Source organism: Corvus moneduloides, chromosome Z (assembly GCF_009650955.1).
Source record: "Corvus moneduloides isolate bCorMon1 chromosome Z, bCorMon1.pri, whole genome shotgun sequence".
Taxonomy (NCBI): domain Eukaryota; kingdom Metazoa; phylum Chordata; class Aves; order Passeriformes; family Corvidae; genus Corvus; species Corvus moneduloides.
This window is the reverse complement of record NC_045511.1, coordinates 17,174,884-17,187,181: the sequence shown is the minus strand read 5'-3', so window position 1 is coordinate 17,187,181 and position 12,298 is coordinate 17,174,884. Positions and strand designations below refer to the sequence as shown.

The window sequence follows — 12,298 nt, the reverse complement described above, 5'->3', positions numbered from 1 at the left end:
TTCCCTTTATTTTTTACATAAACTTCACTTTCAGAAAGTGATTTTTTTTCCCCACACTTTCTCATCTTCATAGTTGTAAGAGGGCATCAAAAGAGTGGGAGCAGCTGTTACTGAATTATCCAGTTCAGCCCAATTGGGCAAATTTCAGTAAAAACAGCAAGAGATGTCATCCCAGCATGCATACCTTAACACCACATCTCCTAAGAACAGCAGCAGTTCTTAGGAGATCTTTCCAGTTTATTATAAGCAAAAGAGTTTATTATAAGAAAAACAAAGTTTTGATACTCTCTTGGTTTTGGAACACTTTGTCTGAAACACTTTGGATGAAGTTTCTTTTGAAGTTAAGTCTGAAGTGTAAATGTCATGAGACCAAGCCAAGCCAAAATATCTACTTTTGACCAAATTATAAGATGATAGGCTTAAATACCGCTTTAGGAAGAAGGTGTAGACCAGCTAACTACTTGAATCCCTAATTTTCCTTAATTCTGTTAGACTAATTATTTGGCAACCCTGACAATAGGCTGGACTATTTGTGATTGACAGCATGCTCATCACTGTTGTTCTCCATTAACAGCATGCCCTAGTACCAAGTACTCAATTTTCAAAGTTTCAACTGCTAAGGAAGGGTAGAATTGACTTCTAAATCTGCATGAAATTTTATATTATAAATATAGTTTATATATATATTTATTTGTATTTTTATTATATCTTATAATTATTATTTATATATAATACATATTATACATATATTATTTATATTTTATATATATTTTACTTATATATATAATACTCAGACAGCACTGAGAAGTTCAAAAGCAAATGTGAGCTTGGGCTGCAGACAGAAACTGGTTTTTAAATACTGCTAAGTTACTCAAAGTTTTGTAGTGAGATCATTGTATACCACACGTTTCTCTACCCCCAAAGCTTCTGTCATAATTCACCAGCAACGAATTTGAATAGAGGGGGTCCTCACAGCTTCTCAGGGGGAAAAAAAGCAACCACAACAAAATAAGGATGGATTTTCCTCAAAGTTGGGATTTCAAGCACCAAACAATACTCCTCCTCCAAGAGTCTCAAGGAAAAAAAAACAAAACAACAAAATACATGTTGCTGAAAAAAACCCAACACAATCCCCATGCTAACTGAACTAAACCCTTACCAATTTGAAATTGCACTTTGCTGGACAGCTGCAGTTGTATCAGAAGCACCAATTTATTACTGCAGTTTTAAATACTGCAGTAAAGAAAGTAATCTTTTAGAGAACAAATTAGCTATGCAGAGGGAAAAACAAAAGTAAAATTGATTTTAACAGACTTGAAGATTTTTTCTTCTGGTACTATATCCCTGATATCTTATTTGCAAGTGGACACTACAGTGCAGAAGAACTTAAAGAATTTCAAGTTGCTGTATTACTTGAAACAGCCATAATCTGTATTCAGCATCAGCAAGTAATTTCTACTATTCCTTGTCTCTGCAACAAGCTTTAAAAAATTAAGTGATCAGAATTACACTGAAGATCTTGAATCATTCATGTATGATAGGCAAGTATTGCAGTAGTTAAAATTACATTGTTTTAAATTATAACCTTGTTTTATATATCTAGGTTTTACAGAGTTTTATGAAGTGTAAAATTGCATGCATTAACCTTCTGCCATGTCTACCAGACTTCTGGAAAAGTATTCATGCTTGTGCAATCTATTTCTGGTAAAGAAAAAAATAAAGGGAAAAAACTCCAAACAATAAAACAAGCACGCATGTCTACTTTCCAGTAGCCAAATAAACTTTGTATGAATTAGTGAAAGCTTTGTGTGGATAAATTACAAAAAAATTGGGAACATGCATCCCACCCACATTCATGAGTTCACTGAATACACAAGCTCTAATACACAACAAAATACTGGCTCCAGTGAAATCAATGTCAAAGAGCTGTTGTCACACCTAATGGCTCTTGAAATACCTCAGATCTAATATTTTCCAGTAACTGTTCATGGCCAGCTAAATTTGTTGATAAATATATTATTTAGTACAAAGAGACAAAATTCTTCCTAAAAAATTAAGTCCCAGTGGGCTACCAGGGATGTTCTAGGTCATCAGGGGCAACGCCCTGCTGAGAGAGACCACACATCACTGAATGCCTTTCCTAAGCCAAGCAAGTTCCATCATAAGGAAAGCACTGTTTTTGTTAAGCCTCTCAGTGCTAAACTGTGAAATAGGATTGCCTGAATTTTCAAGAACCCTCCTCTAAATTCATGTTTAAGTTTCTGAATTATCAACACTGGCCCAGAGCTTGAACAGCCTCTTTCTGTCACTAACTTCATTTTTAACTTGAACATGGGATGGCTCAGGACTGAAAATAGTACTGCATACTGGGCTCCATCGTGCTTTTTAAAACAGCATTACTACCCTCCCTATTGGAAATGCAGCTCTCAATGAATCACACACTATTTGCTTTTGCTGCAGTTGTAGCCCTGTGTCTTCCCTATCCCACTGTAGCCAACCCTTAGCCCTCTGAGAAATTTAACAACAAAGCACCAATATCAGAGACTTGGAAGAGAAATGAATAAGAGGATTTTGTAAAGCTGCGTCACACAACAGAAAGAAAAACTGCAATTCCTGCAATAGTGACCTCGCATGTGATATTCCAGGATTGGGACTACAGATATGCAGCTTAAAGAAATGCAAGTCACAGTTTGCAAGAAAAGAGAAACTGCTAACTGTTTCTACAAACAAACAAACCAACCCTATACCAAACAAAAAGTCTAAGCTCGCTAAACCTCCTAGTACATATATTTAGTTCATATGCATTTAGTGTAGATTCTCTTTCTCTGGACATGGAGAGAAATGGAATATCATGCAAGTCTTAGACCTAAATTACGGCCACCTAACAGAATTAATTAAAAAGAAATAAAAATCTATAATCATATTTTAATGTGTAAATTCCTTATTGTCATTTCTAGTTGACAAATATCTATTTCATAGCAAAACAACATCACAGGAACAGCTGGATGGCAGTTTTAAGCTCAAATGAACCAGTGTCACATGCTGACAAGTCATCTTTCTGATTGCTTTTGAATGGCAGCACATGCAGATTTATTCTATGCCATATAGAATTATAGAACAATTATTTCACTTTTTATTTCAGTGAGCCATTGCACATATTTTTAAAGGATATCTTCCCTTTCCTTGATGATAAGTTCATTCTGCTCCTCTAGCTGTCTGATCTTCTTCTCAAACGACTCCTGTTCAGCTTTCAGCCGTTCTTCTGTCACTTCTTTTTCTTCACTTACCCTGAAAAGAATTTGAGAAAAATAAAATATTTGCCCATAACCACAGTGCCTGACTTCCAACTCCTCCGCCACTTTGCAGGTAAATGGTTAACATCCCTTCCACCCTTAAGCAGGTTAGTTCCTCATGATGTTTATTCTAATATATTACACAGGAAGAGGCGCAGACTTTATGCAATACATCTCTTTTTTTTCCAAAAACACTGGTCTCAGTAGAGCACAGGCACATTAATGGGCAGCATGGAAGAACAAAGTAAGGACTTGAACCCCACAATCGGGTTTTTCCAGTCCGATTCCCTCCAGCCATAATGAAAATTCACTGGGATACTTACAAACTTACAACATGAAGACAGAAAACTCACATGGGAGAGCTTAGCTGACATGACAGGAAGAAAATCCGGAAAACTTTTCTGTTTCTTAATCTATGAACTAATCCTTTCACCATTACTGGTCAAATACAAGTCCAGGAAAGAATCATTTTTCTTATTAGCTTTCTCCAAACAAAACAGTTTGTCCTTTTCTGAGGATTTTCAAATATAAAGCTGCAGGAGTAAATTTTCCTTTCTGTCTGGGGCATGGCACCCTGTATCTTGCTGCTCAGTGTAAATAATTGGATCAAGATTAAAAGATGACAATGTGAGAAAGGCTTACAATGATCATTTATTCTGCACCTTAAAAGCAGGCTGTAAAAACAATTATTCTGGTATCACGTAGGCAAGAAGATCATTATGCACAGATGATCCTGTAACTATGCTAGAAAACATGGCATGGAAATCATGGTTCTATAAAAGCTCCACAAAAATATTAAGTAATGAGCTTAGACTAATAAATATTATTCCTCTGCACTTAGGCGATTTCTGCTGCTGAAGGCTCTTAAAGTTCAGTCTTTAATGATGATGAAACAGTTGCCACAACACAGGTGACAGGCGACCAAAGCAATACAACTTTTCGAAAACTCCAATTTTAACTTCCTTTAAGTGGAACAATCTTACAGGAAGAGGAAAGAGGAGGGAAAGAAGAAATATATATATATATATATATAAGTATTAGACTAAGCCTTCCACTCGTCCCATCAGACTCATATTCTCAACAGAATGTTTCATTCAAGGACTGAGCCATACATTTGATACCATGGTTTCCCTTAAGAGGGCACAGATTTGTTTTGATCTTCCAGTGGAAAAGTCATAAGTACCACAACTGGGTCACTCCCCTAGGATGAACTACAGACAAGCAGTATTCCCCAACTCCAAGATCAACCCACAGCCCTTCCCATATCTGCTCAAGCAGACTGCATGAAGTTGGAAAGAAAAATATTGAAACTCACACTTTTTCTCTACAAACCTAGAGGGAGACAAACAACAAATACCATATAATCAAATTCTTTAAATTAGGCCAGTTTGAAAGCTTGGATCAAACTATTAATCATAAAGTTTCTAAAATACAGGGGAAAAAAGACGCAGGTTTAGTGTAAAAGCATTCTAATAGTCAAATGTGCAGGGTCTCACTTACAACCTTGGGCCTGGCCTGGGAAAGTGTGATGAGTTCAACCTGTTCCTAGGCCCCTTCCCCTCCATTCACAGGCTGTCAAAAAGGTTGTGCACGCAGCATTAAAGAAACGTGGTAAAGAGAACCACTTGTATCAACTCTGGACCCACAACAACACCTCTGCGTTCCTTAGCTAAGCAGGCAACAAACTTTTGAGGAATATCCATTACACATCCTTGCAGTAACAGCCACAGTACATTTGCCACAGGCTGCAGACCGAGGCTTTCATATCTTACCATGGCCCATTTGTTTCCTCCGAGTCCAGTGCAACCACCTAAATGACTACAGCATGTATGACCTTCCTTCACATAATCAGTGAAGGATGCAAAAACAAAAAGAGTCAATTTGAAAACCACAGTGAAGACTGCAATGACCATACGGATCAAAGACAGTAAGGGAACAAGAGCAGGGCAGGGAACCGGAAAGGAAAGAGAGAACAAGTACCATCTCCAAGATGCTATGGAAGGAAGGAACCTTACTCAGCAACTTGAAGGAGTGATGCTGCATGAGAAAAAGGTTTGGGGTAACAAACACTGGACTATGCTGGCACCCAATAGCACTAAAGTTGAACAACAGTATAAGAAAAAAAGAGTATGAAAGAACAGAGCACTAGAGAAATCAGACTAAACCTAGCAGGCTTTACTCATCTCTAGATTCTGTGATTTGTTGCTTGTATCAGTGTGCATCACATTCACGTGCTGTGCTTGTATTTAACACAGATCACAGCAAGTTGTCACGCTCCCAGACACATGAATATATTGTGCCACATATCTTGTGCAGTAAATGACTGAGAACAGTAAGTGATCTTAGAAGAAATGTGGCAGTATGTGTTTATGTATCACAAAGCAGGAGACAGCCCATAAAGGGCAGGAGAAATACAAAAGATGGTTACTCACAGGAGGTGGCAAAAGGAAGTTAGAGAAAAGGAATACAAGAATGTCATCAGATTATGCTGGATTTATGTCACTTCCTATAAATAGCTCAGTGAGAGGTTTTTTATATACTTATTTCTTTGCCTTCTGGCAGTAAAGAACATATGATTTTTAGCAGAACTATGGAGGGCTTCACTTATGCTGCACAAAAACATTACAAGGCTCATATAATGCTCCTCAAAAGTATTTTCACCCTCTGTTCACCCACTTGGGTCAGAAAAGAGCAGTGAAAGAATGAAGGCACAACTACAAAGGGCACAACTGCTCCACTGAGCAACATGCTGGTGTCCAGCTCCACTGTTCTTGCTTCCAGGATCAAACAGAGGACTGACCGCTGAGAGCAAAGACAATGAATCAGTGGAACTGTTCCTTCCATTTAGTGTCTGCAACATTTTCTTGCATGCAATTCACATTCACCTACCTTGTGCCACAGGACATGCACCATCTTTGTTCAAGATTTGTTTTAAATCCAACAATTCAAAGCCTATATAATTCTAGATGCATTTAAATAAATATTTTATTTTACAGGCGCCTCTTTCGGAAAATAAAAACTCATCATGCAAATATATTGACAAAAAGCCCTCCTAGGACGTCTGCCTTAGGGTTAAAATTAATTCCTATTTCACCAGTTCCAATTATTATTGTATGGTCCCAAGTCCACTGCTGATACTAGTATTTCTGCCTGATCTAAAGAAGGAATTGATAAAGGAGTTTGCTGATGACACTGACTCATTCCACTGAGTAAGCAGGACTCATGCTCTCCAGGTGGAATTTTTGAAGCACTGCACAAGTCAACAGCACTTCAACTTTTATTTGTTTAATGAAAAACTGACATGTACAAAAAGAGCGATGATAATACTCAGATCAGCACTACACTAGGGACAGAACTCAGCCCTTTCTGACTGAAAGCAAAGTTGAGAAAGCAAATTAAAGACAATGTCTTCTATTTTTTAAAATCTTAAAAAATGAGCTTTTACCAAGAGAAATCTGAAATGCATTAAGGACATTGCGGCTCAGCTAGTTAAGACAGAAGACAAACTAAACTAGAGATATAGACACTGAAAACTTCACTGACCAGTCCTACACTCCTTGGGAACATTAATCTTTTCATAAATGCCAATCTGGTATTAATCTGCCAACTGGCCAGCAAAGATGAGAATAGTTTGGTGACCATTCCTGAAAACTACAAGTTTTCAATTCCAAGCAAAGAATGGCATCTGGAACATGCCCAGCCCGGGGTGGGGGGGAAAAGTAAATCAAGCAAGGGCCAAGATAAGACCATCATGCAAAGCCCAGAACATACAGATGTCATGGAACGAAACCAGGTATTCCAAATGAAGAAGCACTCCAAAGAGACAGAAACAGAATTTTTGTCCAAGGATCAGCATTCAAAAATTTGATAAATTTTACTCAAGTATCATGTGTCATTTGTACACATTAGAAAAAAATAACAAAAAAAAGCTATGGGCCCCAAACCTAATTGAAATTGCTACACAATGGATAAATTTTATGATATGCAACCAGAAAAATACAAAACTAGATTTCACAGCATGAATTTATAGCTACAAATGACTTTTTAAGCACAGAAGGTAAGTGTGATTGGTGATACAATAATCCTGGGCATGCTTTACCTATCAACACAAAGTAATTTCCAGACAAGCTTAGGGATATCTCATTTGCAGTCTCACTGCCTGACCAATTAAGAAAACTGCAGCACAAAATTGCTTCTAAAGTAACGCACAAAAAAAGAGAAAAGATTTTGATGTTAAAGCCAGATAACAATTTGGTTAAATATGAAGTATCTTCAGGAGAGAAGGCAACCCAAGAGGCCAAACACACAAGATTTGTAATACAAACCACAGGCAAGTTTTCCTTCAAAGATCTTAAGAACTGTAAGAAAAAACAGATATACAGATACACACTATAATAGCTTTACTGAAACTTCTGCAATGGTTTCCAGTTCTGTAACCAAATTAACATTCTGTTTTGATGCTCATTTTCGCAGTTTGTTAGAAAATTTCAATTTTAGTTTATCAATTTCAACTTCATATCAAAGACAGTAGAAAAGACTAGTATCCCAAACTGCTAGCACCCTACAAAGAGTTTAGGAATCCAAGGAGGGAAGCATTTTGTCAAAAAGGGATAAAGGACTGTCTGAAGGCTGTTGTAGTAGCTGTCAGCTACTAGAGTCAAGTCATTCTGGGCATGCCTGTGATCTTGACCAGAAAAACACTAATATAATAGCAAAAACCATCTTGTCTCTCATTTGGAAAGGGAAATCACTCCCTCCCATGGGCACATAAGGGCATTATGATACCTTTCTACCTAAATTGCTTTTGAAGATTTGTTTGCAAAGACAACAGGAAGCCAGCTTTCTCCATGTTTATCTTATTTGAAGAAAGAAAGAATGCAAAATAGATACCAATTTTCGCCACTAAAAACAAAAATTAAACTTTCATGAACCATTCTACATCACTTAGTCAATGCCTCTGCTCACTCAAAAGGCAAATTTCATATGTGAGCTGTACAGGCATCTGTGATCAGGGGAGAAGTATTTATGATGTACGTTCCATACTGGGAACCCCGAAGTCACAGAACTATGGCTATGTATCAGTTAGGAATGAAGTGAATGCTTGCAAGCACACACACATTCACTCTCTCTGCTAAGGAGTTATGATCCTCTCCATTCAGTCAAACGCCAAGACAGAGAGAGCTCTCAAAATCTGCGTATCACTTGAAGTATTTCACTCTAGAAAACTTCATAATCATTCTAAGTGTGGTGTCTAGCAAGTCCTTAATGTTCAACAGTCAACTGGCTACGTCCCAGCGGGCCCTGCACTGCTCCTTCTCAGAAGAGGCTAATATGTCCTGACATTGGCAGCAACTACGAGCACAAGAACCTTTCTGTGTCTTCACCGTGTCACTGCTCATTTCATTACATAAGCTGATGACTGCTTCAGGAGCAGCCTGCAGGAATAAAAGCTCAGAGAAAGTCTTCTTTGCCTCTTTTGAAAGGACTTTGCTCATAGGGAGAGATAAAATTTGCTCTAACTGTGCCACCTTCACCACCAAGCCAGGAGGACCTTACTGAAAACATGAAGGTGCCACGCTGGTTGTCTTTGAAAATAATGACTGATCACACTCAAGAATCCCCCATTTACTCACAAAGCACTTTGGTATTCATGGACATGACTCATTCTTCTCAGAAATTCCTCTACAAAAGCAATTTAAAAAGACTCTGCTGACACAAATTAAAAAGCTCAAATTTGCAACATTCGAGTGTTTTAAACTTTGGCTCCAGTCTCCCATTCTCATTTCACCTTAAAAGGATACATTCAAAGAAAGGCAAGATAATGGTTAGATTTACAGGTGGCAGCACAGATCAAAAACTACGATTATTTAGCCTAGAAAGAAGGATTAGAAAGGATACGGCTGAGTCCTTTCTTTTGACCCCATCTCAAAATCCAGTTCCATAAAATTCTGAACAGCTAAGGTAATGTCAGCCATTGGAATCCCCAGCAGCAGATCTTTACAGCCCAGAAACTATTTTTTTTTTCAGAGAAAATGATATTAATGTAGCCAGCATCAGAATTTACTCGTACCAAGAGAAAGTCTGACACTTCAGCAAATTAACAAATGCACTGGCACACACATCCTCAATGTTCAAAAGTGCAGTGGGAATGAGAGTTGGAAGAAGAGAAGTAAAAAATAGGAAGAGGAAGAAAAGTACAAGAGAGCTCACTCCTTCAGCAGTCACAGAAGTAGGGGAAAGACCACTACTCTGAACTGCTCAAGCAAGACCTGGCTAAAATTCAAGCCCCAGGAGTCAACCATATTTTGCAACAGCTTTCCACACAAACAGAATTTTACCACTTTACAAGAGCCTTCACACAACTACTTACTGATCAATCTATTTCTTTTCACCATCCTGCAACAAATGTGCACAAATTAGCCTCAACTACCATCCATAAATTGTAGCAAAATAAGGAACAGTGAGGTATAGCCCAAGTGAAACCTTTATTATTCCAAGTATTTACTGCAGGACAGTGTTTCTGTAGAACTTTCAGCATTCTGCTGTTCCTTTTTCTTCTCCAAAGTAGCAAAGAATGTTCTACTGCTTGTAAAAACTCTCTATCATTGCACAACTAAGAATGAAAATTATGGAGAGTTTTAAAAAAGTGACGAGGTGAGCGGAATTAAAGTTCAACTTCCCTATTACTCTGCAAAGGACTTTTAATTACATCCAATAAAAATATGATTAGGTTTAAAAATAAAAGAGAACTAAGTATAAAATAATAGTGTTCCACTAATTTTACTTTTCAAAATTAATGTTGCTGCACCTTCTATTTTTCTTCAAAGAAATGTCAGGCAGAAATATCAAACTGTCCTCAGGGAAAAATCACAGCATCTGAGATTTAAGAAGAATCCCATGCTCGAATGAATTAGTGTACTGCTATTCACTAGGGAGCAGTGTATTATGAGGAACAATGTAATAAAAGGCTTTTTTTAATATTAGAATATACCTCTATATATCAACAGTGGCAACAGTGTCCGAATAGCTCCAACATCTGACAATTTGTAACCAGGCTTCCCACCAATCTACTTTTTATGACAGTCTTAACTATACATTTTCTAACACAAGGCATGATAAAATAGAGTTGCAAGCATGAAGAACTTCAGAAATTACTAAAATACTGTATGGCAAGAAATCCTATATTAGTACAAATTATTAGCAGGTAAAATGGTTCACTGGATAAGGATAATCAGAAAGAAAATATTCCTTGCTGCACCAGAGAGTTATTGCATGACCTTGAGCAAGTTAAGTTAATTTCTCTAATTTTCCAAATTTTCCTATATAAAATGAAAAAGGACAGTAATGCTTGCCAGTTATTGCACAGACATAAGGGATCTATGTCAGAAATCATTTCCTTATTACCAGAGAACCTACATTTTGTTCTAGAAAAATTTTTCCTTTAAAAAGTCTAAGTATGTACACTAACTTTTAGCCCAAAGGACCTGGGATCATCTCACAAGACCTTTCCCGCTGATGTGGCAAACCCTGCCAAAGGCCCATGTGCTCCTCCTCATTTTTACAGCCACTCTGTAAGAAACAGATTTCCAGAGATTCTGAGGTGTTAGAGACAGAGTAGGACAAAAATCTCCTCACTCTAATTCAACCTCTTTTTCATATCCTTTACCTTTGAGAATGTAACTAGCACTGGAATGAAACTTAGAAAATGATGTGCCAAAGCTGAGAAACTTGCACTATTTCTGCCTCTCCTTTCAAGGAATGGGTAGAACCTGGAGAAATTAAAGGTAGCAAGAAGAAGTCTGGCTAGGTAAGTAAAAATTACACAGGCAAATCATTATCAACATGTTTCAGCCACAAGATCAGCAATGCACCTTTAATGTGGCCTTCCATATAAAAGCTTACCCCTGACAAATAACAAGCACTACAAAGTTTCATAGCAACAAAGTCTGTCATTTCCAAAAGCAGAATGTGTTTATTTATAGCACTTGATACACACAACAAACATAATCCTAGCCCTATCATTAGGTTATTACAGATGAATTACTGCTAGTCACAAAACTTTGGCCTTTGTCTTAAATATATATTCAGGGGCGAGGAAGCAAGGAAAAACCAACCAGGCTGCTTCATAGAAAAATTTTTCTTCCAGAAAGAAAAATTGTCTTGTGCAAATATTCAGGTTTTTAATGCAGTTCTACATTGCTTGATGTTAATTAGAGAAATGACTCTCTTTAAACTTAATGCATTTTCAGGTGATGCTTCTTCTTACCTGGCAAGTTCTTTAATTAAGTTTGCAATGCGTCTCTTGTCCTCAGGACACAAATCCTTTAAAGAAGCACTCTTCATTCCTCCTTCATTAGTGCCCTGAAAATTTAAAGTTACACTTTAGAAAGTACTGTTTAAAAGAAAACAAATATTTCATAAGCTATTAAAAACATTTCAAGACCTAATAATTAGAAGCTGAAAGTAGATCAATTCCAACTAGAAATAAAATTCATATTTTTTAAAACGTAAGTACATTTCAGTGAAACAAATTACCAAATTGTGAAGAATTATTTTATGAGATTTGTAATTCAAATGCAAGCTGCTGGCTTCAATACTAAAACATGCTGGGTAAAGTTTTAAGACATGCACCACTCCTTGATTCATACTAGATAAAGAGAAGTAGGTTCTCATGACTTGGAAATCTAGTGCAGCAATATCCAAATCCAACTCTGAACTTTATCATATTAGGATCACAACGCAGGGAGTAAAAAAAAAACAGAACATGCTGCCTTAGCATTTATGGCCAAAGCATACAAAACAGCAAATATTGTTAGTAGACAGTACATCCCTTATTTAATTTTTCTAATACACAGAAAAGCACACACACCTTCACACGTGGCTACTGTTTGGTTTTAAGGCTTATTTGCCACTTTCGTAAATAATACTCGTCAAAAGAGAGCTGTAGCAGGCCTGAGCACTTCAGATCTTCCACGCATTCCCGGGAATGCACACAGAGAACCGCT

General features: G+C 37.2%; 1 protein-coding gene across 2 annotated transcripts in view; it reads right to left on the bottom strand.

Annotated features, from left to right (window-relative positions):
* Positions 1-12,298, bottom strand: part of KIAA1328 (KIAA1328 ortholog) — a 174,792-nt gene that overhangs the window by 152,937 nt on the left and 9,557 nt on the right. For both annotated transcript variants that reach the window (XM_032095326.1, XM_032095327.1), the window contains 2 exons: positions 11,560-11,654; positions 3,173-3,288 (listed from right to left, as the gene is read on the bottom strand). In XM_032095326.1, the coding sequence (XP_031951217.1) occupies positions 3,173-3,288; positions 11,560-11,654 (211 nt within the window). The remainder of the gene's footprint in view (positions 1-3,172; positions 3,289-11,559; positions 11,655-12,298) is intronic.